The sequence below is a fragment of the Manduca sexta genome, unplaced genomic scaffold (genome assembly GCF_014839805.1).
Source record: "Manduca sexta isolate Smith_Timp_Sample1 unplaced genomic scaffold, JHU_Msex_v1.0 HiC_scaffold_2508, whole genome shotgun sequence".
Taxonomy (NCBI): Eukaryota; Metazoa; Arthropoda; class Insecta; order Lepidoptera; family Sphingidae; genus Manduca; species Manduca sexta.
The window spans coordinates 1-19,740 of record NW_023593479.1 but is presented as its reverse complement, the minus strand read 5'-3'; the positions used below and the strand labels follow the sequence as shown (position 1 = coordinate 19,740).

General features: G+C 32.9%; 3 protein-coding genes and 1 pseudogene across 3 annotated transcripts; 1 reads left to right on the top strand and 3 right to left on the bottom strand.

Annotated features, from left to right (window-relative positions):
- Nucleotides 1-350: 350 nt before the first annotated feature.
- On the bottom strand, nucleotides 351-6,670 carry LOC119188562 (annotated as a pseudogene).
- A 1,515-nt stretch (nucleotides 6,671-8,185) lies between these two features.
- LOC119192238 (cleavage stimulation factor subunit 2-like) lies at nucleotides 8,186-10,230 on the bottom strand. Its single transcript, XM_037446067.1, has 6 exons — nucleotides 9,939-10,230; nucleotides 9,639-9,764; nucleotides 9,078-9,185; nucleotides 8,827-8,920; nucleotides 8,673-8,726; nucleotides 8,186-8,454 (listed from the first exon to the last, which is right to left on the bottom strand). Exons 1-6 carry the CDS (start codon nucleotides 10,044-10,046, stop codon nucleotides 8,300-8,302), a joined length of 645 nt encoding a protein of 214 aa, XP_037301964.1. The 5' UTR covers nucleotides 10,047-10,230; the 3' UTR covers nucleotides 8,186-8,299.
- A 1,250-nt stretch (nucleotides 10,231-11,480) lies between these two features.
- LOC119192237 (leucine-rich repeat protein soc-2 homolog) lies at nucleotides 11,481-13,480 on the top strand. Its single transcript, XM_037446066.1, is given in 6 exon segments — nucleotides 11,481-11,497; nucleotides 11,499-11,592; nucleotides 11,594-12,131; nucleotides 12,134-12,456; nucleotides 12,458-13,129; nucleotides 13,131-13,480. Coding segments are annotated over 6 exon segments (1,698 nt in total). The 3' UTR covers nucleotides 13,185-13,480.
- Nucleotides 13,481-15,283: 1,803 nt separating this feature from the next.
- On the bottom strand, nucleotides 15,284-18,454 carry LOC119192236 (ras-related C3 botulinum toxin substrate 1-like; the record flags this gene model as incomplete). The annotated part of the gene is made up of 3 exons (XM_037446065.1): nucleotides 15,284-17,585; nucleotides 17,830-17,990; nucleotides 18,278-18,454. Coding segments are annotated over 3 exons (416 nt in total), but the record flags the coding sequence as incomplete, so codon positions are not given.
- Nucleotides 18,455-19,740: the final 1,286 nt, after the last annotated feature.

Here is a 19,740-nt window from a genome sequence, read left to right as displayed (position 1 = left end):
GAGATCTGGAAATAGCTTTCGGGATTATTCATTTATTTTGTCCGTAAGTAGCATTTTGTCAACTTCTACCACATACAAAAAACATAGCAGCCACAAAATAATAAAAACGTTGTAAACTTTCGAAAACAATACTCAAATAGATCGTTGGAAATCATCAACTCTGAAAATCGTAATGTATAAGACATGTTGTTCATGCTTGTTCAAAAACTGCCCGAGCCAAATGTTCTGTTCCCATTAAAAGACAAACCGTGTACAACTGATGACTTTTCTAGAACTTCCTACGTATCCGCTTTAACACGCTGGAGTCACGTGGCATCTGCCGTGACAGATACCCGCCGTGACTATGCTGGTCAACTGGTTTCTGCTATGAGAATGTGGTGGTTTTTTGTGCGAGGCCGCGTAAATAACACGTCTTCGTCTTCCGCGTTGATGCTCGGCGATGGTGAGCGCCACCGTGTCGCTGTGTACCACGTGTGGTGACTCGTTGAATTCGTCCAATTCTTCTATACCCGCTGTGAAAGAATGTTTTAAATAAACTCGTCTTATCTACTTTTATAAGCTACAGTAAGATTAAAGATTTTTTATCAAGCTAAAATGATTTAGTATTCATTATTCATCACGGTTTTTTTTACATCCATAATAAAAATAAATATGTAGTAAGATCAACGCTGAAGTTCAAACTGAACATAAATAAAGCATTTTGGAAATAATGATGCACTAGATAGCCTTCACGTTGCAGCTTTGGCTACAAATCTCAATAATATTATACTCCGTTTAAGGAAGACAGATAAGAACAAGACGCCTACAATAGTACAACGTAAACCGTGAAACTCAGATATGCACACGCACGCCTACGCTATGGTATTGTTGACAATATGCAATAGAGTCTATTGAATAAAGGCAGTCCTCGTACCTACGGCATGTAAGGTTCTCGAATACGCGACGTAAGTCGAGACATATTTTTTCATGTGTTTACATGTAAAACTCAAGGGTTAGGTTCCACAGGGAATCAAAATTAAAATAGAGCAGCTGAAAGGTAGAACTGTTACGAGTTTTCTTTATATTTCAATATTGTCTGCACCAGTGTACAGCCGTGCGTAATAATTAATTTGAACCCAATGGAAGTCAAACAACCGCAGTCGTCGTTGAGTTTAAAAATCTTATATTTAACCTCCATTGTAATTGTCTTTCTTACTCTCTTCTTCAATTTACTATTACTGTCTTTTTTATTGGCATAGTAAGTTTTGAATTCCCTTAGATATGTAATAACAAAAATTGTAAACGGTGCAAGAAATACGAATGTATTGCGTCTTGATTGTCCGCTGTCCATAAACTAACTAAAGAAATTCGTCAGCAGCATGTGGGGGGTAATCTCCGCTTGCCGCCGCCGCGCCCCGACCGCCACACAGCCGTTGGCCGCGCGACAAATGAATTCTTCTATGCCGGAAATCGAAACAATTGCCGTATTCTTGAGGAACAGTGTCAAAACATGTTCGACTCAAATCAAAACGTCGTAAGTCGAGGACTGCCTGTACAAGGGTTTACAGAAAAGATTCACGTATTTTCTTTTTCTCAGCCTATAGAACAAAACTACCAAAATGACCTACCTGTATAGTTGTTCGACGGTGCCAGTAATAAGTACTGTTCGGATCGTGTCGGCCACAGCAGATGCGCCATGACACAGAATGCCAGGCAATCCGCCGAATAAGTTATACCTGCAAACATCCATCATTAGTATTGTAGATACCTCATATAAAAATAGAACGCGCAGCACTTTTTTCATGATCCCATCCTCCAAAAATAAATTGGTATGACTAAATGTCCTATTCAAAGACGTTCTTCCAAGGTGTAAATTACTTTTTTTTAATACGACGCCTATTTTATTTCAATTTGTTGAAAGCCTGTATGAAACGAATACAACGTCTCACATTACAATATTTAAATGTTTTTTTAATCTAATGTTAATACAAAGGATTAATAACTTACCCAGCAAGAACTTGAACCTCCATAGAGGACTTATCTGAAGCGCGATCAATGCTATGATCGGTAGATACACGAACCAAACCAGGCTGGACGCGCCAAAATGTAGGAGGAAATTCAATTTTGGCATGTTGTGTTCGTACATCATTGTTTGTCGTAACTCTAGCACGAACCATGTCATAATGGCGACCCGAAGCGACAGGATCAACCAGCCCGGCCATGTTTGATACTCGTCTATCTCTTCTATTATGTCTACTTCCGTCTAAAACAAATTTGAATTTTGGAATTATAAACGTTTTGAACAAACGTTTTTTATTATCTAAAAATAATTCGTTAATATTTGAACGGATGATTACTCATTTAAGCAAATGTGATACTTTACTGTTCACCAAAACACGCCAAGAACTATTCATACATGTCACAAAAAAGTATATTTTGTAAACTAATCCACACCTTTCTTTTATACATAGAAAAATACAGGTCCAACAAATAAAATCCACAAATGTTGTTAAAAATAGTTGGTACATTTTAGAATAACAATTTAAGACAGAATTTCATGGTTAGTAAACCTTTACAGAACTATATACTGGCCGAATCGAGTGATGCTAAATTAATTATTTTTAAAATTACTGAGTAAAATTATTACTGTGGCTAAATAGGGAAAATAACTATGTCATGTTCCTCTTCAATCCATAATTAAGTAATTTTATTATTATGACAGATTTTGGGTTAGATGTCGTCAGTAAAATTCTAATGGTTTATAAATAATTTTTTAACTGACTAATTTTAATTCTTTCAATCTATGCAGAAAGACACCAATATTGTACGCGATTATTAGAACTATACAAATGATCTTATCTTACTAATCTTATGCGAATACTTGTGAAAACCTTTGGATGTTTGTAAGAAGTAAATGCAGAAAGCGCTTAACGTTTTTCAGATGATATTTGGCACAGGTATAGGCCGTGTCCGGATTAGCATACAGGCTACTTTTCTCTCGATAATTTGCTCTAGGGTAAATATTTGAATTTTAATCTGATTTCTTAAAACAGATGCCACCGGCGCCGTAGAAATGGTACTACAGTGATTAATGGACTTTGGTAGCAGGAAAGGCTTTTCATGCGAGCGAAGCCACGAACAAAACCTAGTTAACTATAATTGCCGTTGTTCATTTATTATAAAAAAAATGCAGCTGTTCAAAGTTATGTATTGCTTTTATCATAAAATGTCATAAATTCAAGTGTCAAAACACAAGGTAAATTTGCATTAGATAATGCATTAACGTACGTCATATAAATATTGATAACACAACTATTGATAGTGACAAGGGCGTCACCAGTTAATGCGCAAGGTAGAGGAGGCAGGATGATCTGCTTATGATGTGATTGAAATTTGGTAAGTATGACAATCACACACATGAACGAATTTGGGTATATCTAAGTATTATTTCTGAGAGTTACACAGTAGAGGTTGACTACACCAAAACTGTAAGTGGATTCATAGACAAATATTGAAACAAAGACTGGTGTCGAGCCGTGTCTGTGTCGTTATGTGCATGCGCTGTATCTTCCTCCTATCTTTAGTTATTACTATCCTACTAATATGAAAGCGAATGCTTGTGCTTTTTTTATGTTTGTATGTTGGTTGGAAGTTAATGCAATAACTGCTGAACGGATTTAAATGCACTTTGGCACACGACTAGACCATGTCCTGTAAGACCCTACGGGTCATACTTTTATATCCTAGTAATATGCTCCCGTAGGAAATATTGTGGAACGAAGTTCTTTAGCACTGCTTGCGGTAAATGTGGAAAATGTAACGTCACGTCGTAAGATTATAATCGTGAATAATTGAATGCTGAATTCAGAGCAGTATATTATATTTTATATGGTTTAAATTTCTTATTCGTTTTTTACTGAGGAACGGAAATATAAAAGTGTGCAAAATACAGATTTATAAAAGTGAGTTCATAAATTACTTTGAAGGAATTGCTTGTCTTTTACTTCGCTCTTGATTAGGGTTCTATTTCTTACTATGAGAGGCTTTTTCATGCGCGAGCAACATTCTGTATTTAATAAACTTATAGATAATATAGGTTCATATTATTTTTATATATACATTGCTGTCTCTGCTATATAGGTCGGTGATTGTGGATGTAAATGCAGTTTTATGGAGTGGAACTACGACTTAACAAATACACTACGAGCCCCATATTGTGACATACTAATTTAGCTGTATATGCGCGATAAATAGACCTTATATTGAAAATGGCACAAGCAGGGGCGTAGCATGGTTGGGACGGAGGGATGGCAATTTTGGGGGATAGCGAAATGCGTAAGTTTAAACCTTTTTTTCACTTTTTGCTAAGGGAGGGCGCGCGTGACTTTTATTTGTTAAAATGTCCTCTTTTTTCCCTCTCACTGGGCAGCTAGAACCTGCGCTATAGTACTGGCGACAATCCTATGCATACTTGATAGCATAGATACTTACTGTATTCCAAACATATAGTAGAATGTGGACAACTCCATACACAAGCCATACACCAAACACGAGTGGTTTGTATGTGAGCTCCAATCTAGTCACTGCCCAGCCTTTTGCTAATAAAAGCAATAGTAGCATGAACAATGTCTGAAACAAAGATTTTTATACTATAGATTTTGTAGGATAACACATAATGGGCACTTACAATACACATGTATACTTACTCTGCTCATTATGTCGAGTATATCTCCAGCAACAGATAAACCTTCAAACCCCACACCATCTGCAGCAAACTTCACCGTGTGTATCACATTGAAGCAAAGAGCAATAAACTCCAGCACAAGACTGAATGTGAATAATTTTGTCACAGGATGCTTTTGGGTCCTAAAATAATCATATTAAAAATTTATCATCATCGTCAAATTTAAATTTAAATCAATAGTTCTGTGTTGAATATCTTATAATGTATAACATAATGATTATTTACTTTTGGGAAGTGTTGTATGTGTGTATTTATACAAATGAAAGTAGAATGTATTATTTCCATTGTATTAATTTATTTATATTAAATAAAATAATTATACTACCATGTGACTAATAAATAATTTATAATTAATACATAGTCAAACTTATAACAAAGAATAAATATGGAATGTTTCACTTTAGTATGGGATTCAGGCTACTATTTCAACAGTTCAGAATTTGCATAAAGCAGTCCTGATTATAATCAGATACCTTTTTTGATGGAAGATATAAAACTTGTAAAACCTATGATAGCTTTAAAACCTGTCTACTATTTTTTCTTCATCTAAATTTATGAATATAAAGAAGAAATTAAAAGTTTAAAGCTTACCTTACAGCATAAATTTGTACTGGCAACAATATAATGTAACACAGCCAGAACACAAGATACAATTCCAGAGTATTTTGTCTATCAAATGAGAATTGGTACAACAATGTATTATAGAAGGATAAGTTGGGACTTCCATTGACCAACCAAAAATCATATGTTATTGTCTCCGCATCTCAGTTAATGCCTTATTGCCTTTGGACGGAGCACCAGAGTAGTGATGCCATGTGCATGTCTCCTCATCCAGGTAACAAGCCACCATAGACACATACCAGAACCTGGAGAAATAATTGATACATTAATAAGATCAAACACATGTGTAACAGCAGAACTTGGTCTCTGTATATTGAAAGAAAGGAAATAATAAAGAAAAGGTGACTAATGAAGAGTAATAAAAGAGTAATCAGAGTTTTTTAATTATTTTTTGACTGTTTTAGTTCATCAGCACACCTTCCAAAATTAATAAAGTAGTTTTTCATATAGTTTTCACAGGTGAGCAGAGTATAATTGCAATCAGAAGATAGGCTTTGCTTCATTAAAATCAGATATGAAAAAAAAATAAGACTATGTACACTTCCTAATCTATAGAAATTTGTGATGCAAACAATTTTCCCATTTGTTTTAGAACAGATATATGAGACTAGGATCTATTATTATGTATAACCTCATGATAAGCATACTTAGTGCATGTATTATTTAATTTTATATGTTACATTAATGAATACTATCAAGACTTCAAAAGATTCATCTATTTAATGCTACAATTTTGCTTCTCAAACATGTTTAAAGATTTTGTTTATTTTTTACAATATAAAATGTATTGGAAATGAGATAATCAAATAATTCTTAACACTGCTAAATTACCTATATTTTAACCTTAGTTAACACCAATGTTACAGCTGCTTGTTCACCTCAGAGCACCGTTGTTATATATGACCTATGCAATGTTAATACAATATTTACACTTACCTAGGCTGTCCACTGTTTTGTATAACATATGTAAATTGATTCTTCTTTATCACATTCCATGGTGTATCCTCATCAATACACAGTTGTCCTTTCGGACAAGGTATGCGCCTGAAGAGATCCTGACCGTAGGCGTTGCATTTCGGATGATAGGCGGACTCGTTTAAATTTTGAAACATCACCTGACATGCTATTTCTTTGTCAGCAATATCTCTGCTTTTGTAATAATGTAAAAAGTGTCCCCTATCTAAACTGCGAATGTAATGGGATATTTGAAAACATCCTTCGAAGTAATGTTTCCGAATATATAGCCATATGTTTCTTTCTGAAAGTGAATGTCGGTCTTTTTTGACCAAACTTCACTAGAAACTTAAAAAGCCCACTTCTGCACATTACAATATTTGAAATATGAATTACTAGCCCATTTTTTAACCAATTTTTATGCAGTTTTCGCAGAAGTGCTTCTTTTTCATATTATTAACCATTACATATAGAATAATGAACAAAATCAAACATAGACCGGTTCCCTATTATGACACCGACCCAGATAACATCAAAATTATGAATATGATGTCAAAATACGTTAGGGACTTAATTTTCGGTTAGGTAACATTACAATAAATAAAAATATAACAACCATCAGGTTAAAAATGATCCTAAAACATGATTAAAATTAAATAATTATCAGCCCGGTATTATTTATTGTCTGCTGGAAAAAGGCTTCCACCACTAGAGAAATAAACAATCAGCCAAAAAAGTAGCTGAATAAATTGAAAAATCTTCTACAAATTGACTGCAATTTATATGTAATTTTTTAATAATCTAAAATAAAGTATAATTTATTAAGTTTTTATTATAGAAAAAAAATGCTTGTTTATAAGGATACAAAAGGTTTTGCGATTTGAAATTTTTAATTAGTTCAGATACTTTATTGGCTGACTATACCTATGAGATTTTCATCTGTTACTCTACATATCCACATATATAAGATAAACATAGTTTTTAATGAGAATTTTAACAACATAAAATATCGCAATTGCGTCTCTGTGTTATTATTTTTTTCTGACTTCTCATTTTTTACGTCACTTTTCTACGTCATGCAACACAATAGAAACACAAAAAAAGAAAATATACATTAAAATAGAAATCGCTGCATTTTGGTAAATGTTTCAAATTAATGAAAATAACCAATCAAGTTGATTCGTAATGATTCCTGCGTCCGCACCGCTCGCACAAAATTTTGGTACGATCGAAACCAAAACATAAAATTCAGTATCCAATACCGGTAATCCGTATTTCACTTTCTTTTTCAACGATCATGAGAAGCAGTTTCATAGAATCATAAAAAATTAAGCAACATAAACATACATTGTGGTGTAGGATATATGTCTGTAAAATAATATGTATACAAAAATCCTAAATATAGTTCACAGATTGTGCAACTTACGTTTCTTGTGGTACCTCCACACTGACAGCAGGACTTGACAAAGAATGTAAATGTCAACTGAGTATTATGCAATCTATATAACAACTAATGCTTTCCGATTCGGTTTTGGAAATCTACTAAATCCTTCAAATTTATTCAAAGTCACTAGTCTTTATTTTCAAAGGGGTTGGCAGAGGCACATTTAATGCATCCATATCGCCGAGCTGATATCACCAAATTTTACACTGATTCAATCGCAAGTATTTCATATGTTTTTCAAGTCAAAAATTAAGAGATGTTACATGGCTAGTTTGGGAATTGAACCCAGAATGTTAAGGTTCATAGTCCACATTCACTGCTTACTGACCATCAGCACTAGAAAGTGGATATCCTCGTTTCTTGTATTGTAGTCAGTGTTTACAGTTAGAAGACACTAAGTTAAGGTGAATTATTTGTTTATTTGTAGGCCCATTCTATCAGCAAGATAGGAGGCTCTTTTAATGGTATCAATTGTACTTTCCTTTTCCCATACTTAACTCATTTTAGATGTGTCATTTTGCATGCCAATGCTATAAATATTAAGTATTGGTGTACACTCACGGTTCTGCCGCGTGGTGCTGCGGCGGCGGCACAGGGTGTGGCGTCTGGTGCGGAGGGTGCACGGGCGGCAGACTGCGCATGTCCTGGTCGAGCAGCGGGGGCACAGCCGCGCGTGATCCTCGCAAGTCAACGTCCATCGACGGACGAGTTGCTGCAAGACACATAACACACAGTTTAAAGCAGCACAATATAAGTATATGCTCTCGACACATTGGTATATGGTGTGAATAGGGTAATATATATATAACTATCAATGTATCATATTTTTCTAATGAACATCTTGTCTTTTTCTAAACTGCAATGTGTTCATGGTAACTTGACCAGTAATAACTGAATAATTTGTCTAGTAAATTTTTAAACTATACTTACGTGGATACTGGCTGGGCGGTGGTACAGGATTAACAAGCAATGGAGGGGGTTGTGCTGAAAAAAAAGTAATAATACATGAATAATGGTAAAATATAGAAAAACAATTTTGTTTTCAAGTAACACTTTTAATACAAATAAATTACGTTAAACTTACATGGTGGAGGATTATTCGGAACATAAGTATTGGGTTGTGGCTTGTCTCCAGACTGCAACACTGGTGGAACCGGATTGCTTGGATGCAGCATACTCTATAAATATAATATTTAGTTCAGATTAAACACTTTCAATAATGTAAGCTCTTGAAGTGCAATAAAAATGTTGATTATACACCATTAATATTTAAGAAGGCTTTTAATTTTTTCAATATTTTACACGGATATTGATTAAATGTATTATGTTACTTACAACAGCTGTAGCTGGGTCCACAATCCTCATGATCACTTGGGCTTGGAGTAATGCATAAGCCAGTTGTGGGTTCTGAAGCAACATGTTCCTTGCTTCGGTAGGATTATTCTGTAAAACAGATATTATGTAAAGTTACAATAAATTACAATTTGCCTAAAATGTTGATTTACTTTCAGTAATACTCTTAATGTTTCTTAGATAGTATTGCTGAATTAAAATTTATTATAAACATTTAAATCAAATACCTACAATTCAAATTATATTGAGAGTATTATAGTATGTATAATAGTAGAGACACAATTTAGACAATTCATTCCACTACTTTAAGGTAGAAAATTATAAAATTAACCAGTGGTGAAAGGGTAAACTTTTAAAAGGTAACCAGAGGTGAAAAACAAATGTTGTGGTTAACATATCACTGCCAATTTAATAGAAAACAAAAACTAAGACAAAAGTAAATAAACTCAAAACAGAAGCCAGTATTAATCGGTTTTGTATGGATGCTTTGCCACTAAAACTAACTATTTACTACTTAGTATTTTTTTAGCAAGGGGTTTTCACCTGTATGCAAAGTTTCATCTGTTTCATCAGCTCGAACATTTGCTCTGGCGGAAGAGTAGCAACAGCCTTGCTAATAGCTTCTGGAGCCTTCTCAGGCTCCACCGCTTCACCATATGGATTCTCCACCTGTAAAAAAATAAGAGTTAAATCAAAACAAGTCAAAAGTTATGTAAAATATATGTAGTTCTTGATATACAGCAGTTTTATCCTAAATTTAGTAGCCCACTATTATTGTCCTTTAATTTTTTGTAAACCAACTTTGTAAAGCATTTCCAATCTTTAGGTTAAAATACAATATACCTGAGGTCCCTGCATCAAGGCTTGCATCTCCATTCTAGATTTTTCAGTACAAGCGTTGTCCACACGGAGTGAGCGTCCTCCAATTTCGTAGCCATTGAGATTTCTCATAGCACTTAGCGCTGTCTCCTGGTCTTTGTATTCGCAGAACCCATACCCCTTCGGCTTACCAGTCTCACGGTCAAATACAAGCTTGAACGATAATACTGGACCCACTTCACTGAAAATATCTTTTAACTTCTCCTCTGTGGCTTCATAAGGTATGTTACCGACTGAAAACAATAATATTCCAAATTATTTTCATGTTTGAAACGTTAAAACGTTGAACGTTCATAGAATATCCCTTACCAAAACAGATCTCATGGATTTATCCATGATACTCTGCTTCTTTTTCTTTGCTTTTATCCATTTTGATGAATATTATTGTACTGTTTCACAAGAAATTAACAATATATTATTTTAACCTCAGAATGCATAAACCAGGCATAAACAACCACATTAAACAACAGTGAAAACTGACATATTTTTTTTAATTTACTTGTTTCGGCTCTGGAAACAAATCCATTAAGCCCGTATTTTATATAAACACTGACATCTTAAGTAACAATGTTGCCAGATATCTATTTGTAATACCTCAAACTCAAAAAGAAAACCCAAAGGTAGGATATAGGTAAAAAATAAATGTACTACTAAATTAAAAATTCACCTGTTTTTCAATTAAACAACAATTACTAAGACAACTAATAAATTATGATTCGCTTTCAACAGTGTAAAATTTACGCCCAAAACTAAATATTTGCTTTGTTCCCTTAAATTATCTCCGTGGCGTTTTAAGTACTTCCCTTTTAGAAGGATTTTTTCTACTTGGACATGACTGACAACCAATGCACTTTTTTTTTCATTTTACCTAGAACTAACTAGGATCAAAGACTACGCCGCTATATCTATTTTTTTACATTCTTGGTTACAACCAAGAAGCTGTTACAAATGGTACTCTGCTGTGCAGTGATATTCAAAAAATATCTAGACTTACCAAACGCTAATAATGAAACGACAAAGTGTTCCAAAAGTTCTGACCATCATAAGTTTTCACCATACGTAACAATAACTTTGGAAATAATAAAATAAAATAAATGAATTAATATATACTTTTATTACTATTGATGGTAGCTAATAAAATATGTCAGTAATTTCCATAATGTTATTATTATTTTTGTGGTGGTAACTCCAGTTCCGAATTCCATTCCATTTTCGTTTGGTAAAGAATTTCCATAATTTATTTTCATCGTTTTTGGGTGCGTAATCCCTTTAATTGTGAACATATACGTTTTAATCTAAGCATTTATCGTTTTTTGAATAAAGAATAGTACTCAACACTTGAGAACCAGCGTATACTCACAAAAACTCATCTTTCGAGACTGCTTTGAAATAAGTATCGATTTGTATTTTTGGTGTGATGAGATGACAAAACCATGTCAAGTGTGTTTTAACAAATAATCGACTAGGGAAAATCACATTAGTTACGAAAAACTTGGAGAAACCGGAATGAATCTCGATAATTCATCGAGAGAACTCTGAAGCTTTGGATTCAATAGGTACTGTCAGCCCGAGAGAGAAGTATCACAGCATGAGAGAGAAGAAGTTGTCGACAGCGTCTCACTACTACTGCTGAAGGAGCTCGTCCTAAAGTCGTCACTGTAAAACATCCAGAATCCAATAAACCGAAGCCGACTGCAAAGAAAAACAAACCGATACAAGCCGATTTAGACGTCATCAAAGAATTTATAAGATGCCGGGAAGATGGAGTCAAGAGGTTGGACCTCAGCAAATCGTCCATTACCTCACTTCCACCAAATGTTAGGGATTTAACACACTTAGTGGAATTTTATCTTTATGGTAACAAATTGGTAGCATTGCCTCCAGAATTCGGTTGCCTGACCAATCTTCAGACTCTGGCACTAAATGAGAACTCTCTGACAAGTTTACCAGACTCCTTGGCCAACCTGAGGTGCTTGAAAGTTCTAGACCTAAGACACAACAAGCTCAGTGACATACCAGAAGTAGTATACAAATTGACATCCCTCACTACATTATTCTTGAGGTTCAATAGGATTAGGGTAGTGGGAGATGGTATAGCCAATCTTACTAATTTAACCATGTTGAGTCTGAGAGAGAATAAAATCAAGGAATTGTCATCTGAATTGGGAAGTTGGTAAACTTGGTGACATTTGATGTTTCACACAATCATTTAGAGCATCTGCCACAGGAAATAGGCAACTGTGTTAATTTGTCCACATTAGATCTACAACATAATGACTTGCTGGATATACCAGAGACAATTGGCAATCTCCAAGCTTTGACTAGGTTGGGACTAAGGTACAACAGACTCACTGCAATACCTTCAAGTCTAAGCAACTGTAAGCACATGGATGAATTCAATGTTGAAGGAAACTCCATATCTCAGCTTCCTGATGGTCTTCTCGCCAGCCTCAATGAGCTAACAAGTATTACACTGTCACGCCAATTCCTTCATGAGCTACCCATCAGGGGGTCCTGCTCAATTCACCAATGTTTTCTCAATTAATCTTGAACATAACCAGATTGATAAAATACCTTATGGCATATTCTCAAGGGCCAAAAATCTCACAAAATTGAACATGAAGGAGAACTTACTTACATCACTCCCACTGGATATTGGGACTTGGATAAATATGGTGGAGTTAAATTTGGGAACTAACCAATTGACAAAGTTGCCTGATGACATACAATGCTTGCAAAATCTTGAAGTTCTCATACTATCTAATAATCTCTTGAAGAGGGTTCCACCGAATATTGGCAGTTTAAGGAAATTGAGGGTATTAGACTTGGAAGAGAATAAGCTTGAAATTTTACCCAATGAAATAGGCTTCCTACATGATCTGCAGAAATTAATAGTGCAATCAAATCAACTGGCTACTCTACCAAGGTCAATTGGACATTTGACTAATCTCACATTCCTGAGTGTGGGCGAGAATAATTTGCAATACCTCCCAGAAGAAATAGGTACACTGGAGAATTTGGAGTCTCTATATTTAAATGATAATCCCAACTTATGCAACCTGCCTTTTGAGCTGGCTCTGTGTGTTAGTTTGCAGATAATGAGCATTGAAAATTGTCCTCTGACTGCTATTCCACCAGAAGTGGTTTCTTCGGGCCCCTTCATTAGTAATCCAATATTTAAAATCTCAAGGCCCATACAGAGCTATGTGATATCAGGAAGAAGACTATCAAGCAGGCAGTGATGGCACTTAAACATAAATGCTTTTTAGAGCAAAGCCTTGTTATGAAGCGTGTACTCAGAAGAATTCTGTTTTGAAATAATCATTATTATATCCATTTAATTGCTGTAACTCATGTATGATGTATTTTCCTGTGAATTGTAATTAGGTATCTATAAATATTTTATATGACGTATCAAATTGTTTCACAATCAGCAAGTTTATTTGTGGCCTGTTTACTAGATAGGTATTTAAATCTTACAATTCTCTTGGATGTTTTTTATTAATTAGATGTAAAATGTGGTCTTTAGAGAAGTGAGGGACTTTGAATGTTTGAGAACACAGCAAGTCTTCACTAGGACCCTAAGTAAGTATTTTATTTTATCTGAAATATCTTATTGTATGAAAAAATATATAAAAACCCAAAAATATATCTGTTAGTGTTAGCAGATAGATAGTAATTGTATAATGCTGTATATAATGTACATGCACAATAACTTTATTATGCCTAAGTTAGTAATTTTAAACCTGTGTTAAAATTGCATGAAATATAATATTATCAAGCAAATAGGGGCAACAAAATGATTTGTTTAGAAACTGATTAATTTTTAATACTAGTTTCTTATATTTTAACATTGTTTATAATGTTTTAATCCTTTATTCAGAAAGCTCAAAGCTGACTGATATAATAATTATGACTATTAAGTGACTATGTTGTGTAAAACCATTATAGGCTTAAGTGTATATTGAAAATTTTAAAAGTTGGATACAATGTTGAAAAATTTTGATTATGTTGACTTTGAGAATAAATAGCAAGAAATTGAGTTCTCTTTAAATTGCCATTTCACCACATAGGATATATTAATAATCGTATGTTAATTTTAATTGTAATGATCTTGAAATCTGAATTGTTATTACATCTATTAAGATTCTGTTTATTTATGTCAGTGATTTTAAGACCCAAAAATATTAATTTTTTACTTGATTTGCCATCATAAAGTAACTCATCTGAAAATTGTAGATGTAATAGGAATAAAATAACACTTAGTATTTTACATTATACATCTTTAGTCAGGAGATTAGCAAGTCGCAAATTTTAAGTAAAACTATTATAATTGGTCATAAAATGTTAAGTAAAATTTGTTCACAGCAGAACATAATTATTCTGTTGTATGTGTTCATTTTCCTATTGATTTGCATTTATAAATGGTTACTGTAGGTTTGTTTGTCAGTAAAATTATGTTTATAGTTGTTAATGTAGTTTAAGGACTTGAAAATTAGATTCCAATTTTGACCTTTAGTTACATTATAATTCTACAGAACAAATGTGCCCACATGTAAACTAATATAAATAGTGGATATTGTACTTTACTTATGCATAATTTTACATTTATCTTTGCATTTTGTAACTGACAAATCCTTGCCCTTATTCTCATAATGTATGCAATTCCAATGAATGTTCGCTTGAAAGAAAATCCAATAGCAAATATACAGTAGAGATTTTATTAAAGGCTTTTATGTGAAATTTATATGAAAATATTTAATCTGCATTCAGTCCACGGTTAGAAGTGCTCAACTTTATGTTTAGCTCTATGAAGTCCACACACACACACACAGGACAATGTAACAATCTTACTGCAATAAGTTTTGAATAAAAATCTTATTGTACCTGGATACAATTAATCTGTTTAAGTGATTTAAGTAGTTTTACAATGTTATATTTTTCATTTCATGCACTTGAACATAACTGCATTTAATGGTTTTAAAAATTGCTGTTAATAATTTACAGTACGACATTGTTTTCTAGTCACAATGACTATCTCAAAGTTGAGATATAGATTAAATCAATTATCATGACATACCGATTCCTTAACCCAATTGTTTACTAACTTTGTATCTTTTGCAGTTAATTGGAGCTGTTATAATGTGCTCAGGTTAAACCTATGTTAATTTAATGTTGATCCGTGTGTAGGTATTATAAATGTTTCAATGACATGTAAACGTGTTATATTATATGAATCAATTATATAATATCAATGCCTTTTATTTAAACCCCATTCTTATTGCTAAGGTGTTAATGAAACAAAATGATTATAGTTCAATAATTTATGAAGTGCAGTAATACACGATTCTTAAATTGCGCATTTAGCTCTTATATAAATAGTTATATACATGAATTAATTTCAAAGCTTTACATAAAAATCAAAGCAGTCTAAGAAATAATAGATTTCAGTACATTTCTAATATCCGTCTGCCGTAACAAGTACATTTATATTAGCAATAAACTTAGTAAATATAATTTTTCTTGTAAACAATCGATATCGTCGGATCAAGAAAGAATCTTATGACACTATGTAATGAATATAATAAAACAGTATAGTAGCTCTGTATTATGTAAGTAGCTGAAAAGATATTGATTTTAGCTTTGCAATAACTAGTAGCAAAACTATAAAACTTGAAGTATGATAAAATAAAAATATTGGAAGTTCTCACAGAAATGTTACATTATGCCAAAGGAATACTTTTGCGATGATACAACAATAATATAATTAGGGAAGGTATCTGCTCATTACGTAAACGTTATTTGTGGCAAAGTTTATTTAAACATAAAAAATCTTCTCCCCATTACATTGAAACAAAATCTTAATTCTTTGAAAACTTACTTTTCATTAAACAAAACTTCGTAGAGCAGGAAATCATTTATCAATGTTTATGTAAATTACCTGTATCAGGTAAGGAAAAGGTGAAATACGCGTATCTTTGGTTAAATGCAAATGGTGTAAGCTGTTTAGGTATATAAAATAATAAGACTGATATGATATGAGCGATAAAATAACGGGTTAGCTCACATCGGGCCCAACTTAAATTTTGACGTCGCCTTTACACGATACACGCAATTTTTTATGCATGAAGGTAGCATTTGTAAACGTTGAGAACTCTATGCTTGTCTTTGTGATATAAACGCGAGTAATGCATTAATTTTGAGTATTGAATATACTTCTCCATGTTTCTTTTATCAGGGGACTAGATCAAAAACTTTAATGATATGTAGTGCTGAGAAGAGGTGGCACACTGTACATATTGTAATGTCAAAATGAGGGCATAACCCAATAACGTGAGGTTCGTTTGTTAGTTTACTAGTTGGACAATAAACAAACAGTCGAAATATATAAAACAGTGTTCCAGGTCCCAATTCTAAATTCGAACCATAATTAAATAATGCTTCATCTAAATAAAGTAATCAATTGAACTTGATTATAAAATATCAGGTATATAAAACATTTTTGTGTTCTGGCCCATACTACGAGCGCTCTAGCTTACACTTCGTACTATTTCTGTGTCGAAAAACAACGATCAAAAAGTTGTGCTTATCTTTCATTACAGTTAGTTTTAAATGCTTCATACTTATTCTAAGATTGTCACAATACAAAAATATCTCGCCCTAATGAATTATTATAAACACACGACTTAATCACATGCTAACCAAATAAGTCAATATTAGTAAATGAACATAAAGTTAAATCATTTATGCTAACAATTTACTTCATTGTATAAAGCTTACAGTCATTCGAGCTGCCAATGCTAATTTTACAATGATTTTACATTACATTCGGTTAAAATACATCAATTATTGCCTTTATGAATTGTCAGCTTAAATATAAACAATCTCCAGCGCCTATTAGTACATTAATTTGATAATCCAAAACGGATAAAGCGCATCTATTCACTTCAATAGCGCGATTTCTATTCTCCAAAATAAAATACCAGTTATAAACATTATATCCCAGTCACTTGTAAATGCTCATCGCTTGCAAATAATTCGAGATTAAAGAGTATGTCATTATACACTAGCTCCTACTTCAGTCCTTACTCAAATTACATAAGAATTCATTTGAAAACATTGAATATTGAGGTTCAGTTGCATATATAAAAATAACATTACAGTCATTTTGCATAACAGTAACAATTTGTTTCTAACCATTCAAGTGTTTTATACAACAAAACTAAATATAATGAGACTTACATCTATTCTTAAAATCTTTGGCATTTTCACATGCTTAAATATAAGCAGAATACAACTAAAAATATTTGTATGATGCTCCAGATGGTCACTAATAATCGTTTGAGTCAGATTGTAATGATCAGTAACATATGGCACAAATTAGAATGTTATAAACAAATTTAAAAATTGAGGCAATGAAGCTATTGAGAAAATGCAAACTGTACAAAATGCACTGGTATAGAAACACATTATTACTGTTGTTAAGACATTCCTGCCTGTATAAACGTTAATTTGTCATGGAGTTTGTCACAATTACATAATTAAACACTTCCTCTGGTGTCTCTTCTGTGGTTCTGGTCGCAAAACCGCGCGAACGGCTTCGTCAAATACCTGGAAATTACACATAATGTTAATATAAAACATCGAAAACATAAAACAATTACACAAGACAGAAATAATGTAGTTCTATGACTCCCACCTAGTTAAGTTTTTGTAGATTACAAATGATTATAGTTTATATATTGGGCGATATTATTTTACTTGAACTATTGCATCCAATTCCACAAGACTGCATATGATAACAGCAGAGTATAGTAACATTCAATGCTGGTCTTGGCTTTAACAAAATGTTTACCTGCTTTAGACCGCGCTGAGTCAGAGCGGAGCACTCCATATATTTGACAGCTCTGATTTTATTGGCCAGCTTCTGGCCCTGTTCTCTCTTCAATGGAGACATGCCTTGTTCAGAGAGCAGACTTAGTGTTTCACGGTCATCTCTCAAGTCAATCTTTGTACCTAGAAAAATGTATTGCAAATGTAATAAAACTTTTTTTATATTTTTAAACAATGCTTACTAAATACAAAATATAGCATGTATTTTTTTTATGTGTTATTAACTGTTGAGATATGGCATTAACATTATCTTCAAATACATTCATTCAATGCAAATTCTTATATCATGTAAAATATCTCGAATTTTTCATTTTGTAGAGCTGTAATTATGCATCAGAACCAGAAACATTGATACAATATAAATAAATATCAAGAAATTAAAGAAAAAATATATAAAAATCTCAACTCACCAACCAATATGATAGGTGCATCAGGGCAGTGATGTTTGATTTCAGGATACCACTTAGAAGTCACATTTTCGTATGATGATGGGCTGAAATGTAGCAATTGATCAATTATGATGTATTTGTCACAACAATTAAGCAAATGACTACAACCAATTAAATAATACACAATTAATAAATAAGCTCAATTAACAACAATTCCATGAGTCATAATCCACAATAAACTATAAAAAAATCATATTTCTAACTATATTGCTAATAGTTAGAGGAATTATTGAGTGCATTAATGATTTAGAAGGTGAGTCAATAACCTGAATCAGTAAGTTGAATTAACAAAGTATGATAAATTATGGATTTACTAATAGAATGGAATTTTGCTTTGAAAATATATATTTTGCCTACTTTAGAAATAATCTATGTGCCATGCCTTCCAATGGTTAAACATATTGTTCCAAAATATTACTATGCCTGGAAAAAATGACAGATAAAAGACAAAATGCGGAAACATATTTTCAATGTCTCTAATATGCCCTGGAGCAGTAATATTTTCAAAAAGATTATCAGATACAAAGATGAAATATTGTTTTTTATTTTCCCTGCAGCTTGCCCCGCGTCTACTAGTTTTTTGGGTAAATATTTTACCAAGGAAAAAGTACCCTGTGGCACTCAGTTGTAATGCAGCTTCCCATTAGTGAAAAAATTCAAAATTGGTTAAGTACTTCCTGAGATTAGCAAATATAAACAAACTATTCAGCTTTATATGTTAGTAAAATAGAAGTATAGACTGAAATAAACTCTGAAATTATTGTATCAATTCAGGAATTTCACTAATTCATGATTGCTATGGGCTATATTTTTTTCCTGAGAATGGACATTACAATGAGCAGTGTTGTCAATAAATGATACTATGTAATAAAATAAATGTAACATTAGAAAGATTTTTGTATCTCCAATTAGCTTCAACAAATATCTTATTGGGATTGATTGCATTTTGCATGCAATAAGCTATTATAGAATAATTGTCTCTTCAAATGATATTTTAAATATGACATTCAAATATAAGAAAGCTTTCAGGATTAATAAAATAAATTAATAATGTTGCCTTATTGTGCATATGATTTACACTATTTCTTAGACGAGAGATGTCTTTTGTTTTATTGAGAGTGTGGCAATGTTACCACACTGCACCTGATAGGAAGCGAAGAAAGGCCCAAAAACATGTTGACAGGCCAAGAGATGAAGACTCCCAAATGGTCAGCCCAGTTATGCTGGCCTGCTTAATTGCTTCTTTACCCTCCAGTTAAAACACCCAATGTTGTAGGAAATTATGTTTAAAAATACTATATAAAGGCACCAAATCACAACTAAATTCGTCTACAACATTCTTGTTGATTGTTCCTATTACTACTAGCCCAAAGCACATGAATCTTTCACAGATTTCAAATAAATAGGTTATACTACACCAACAA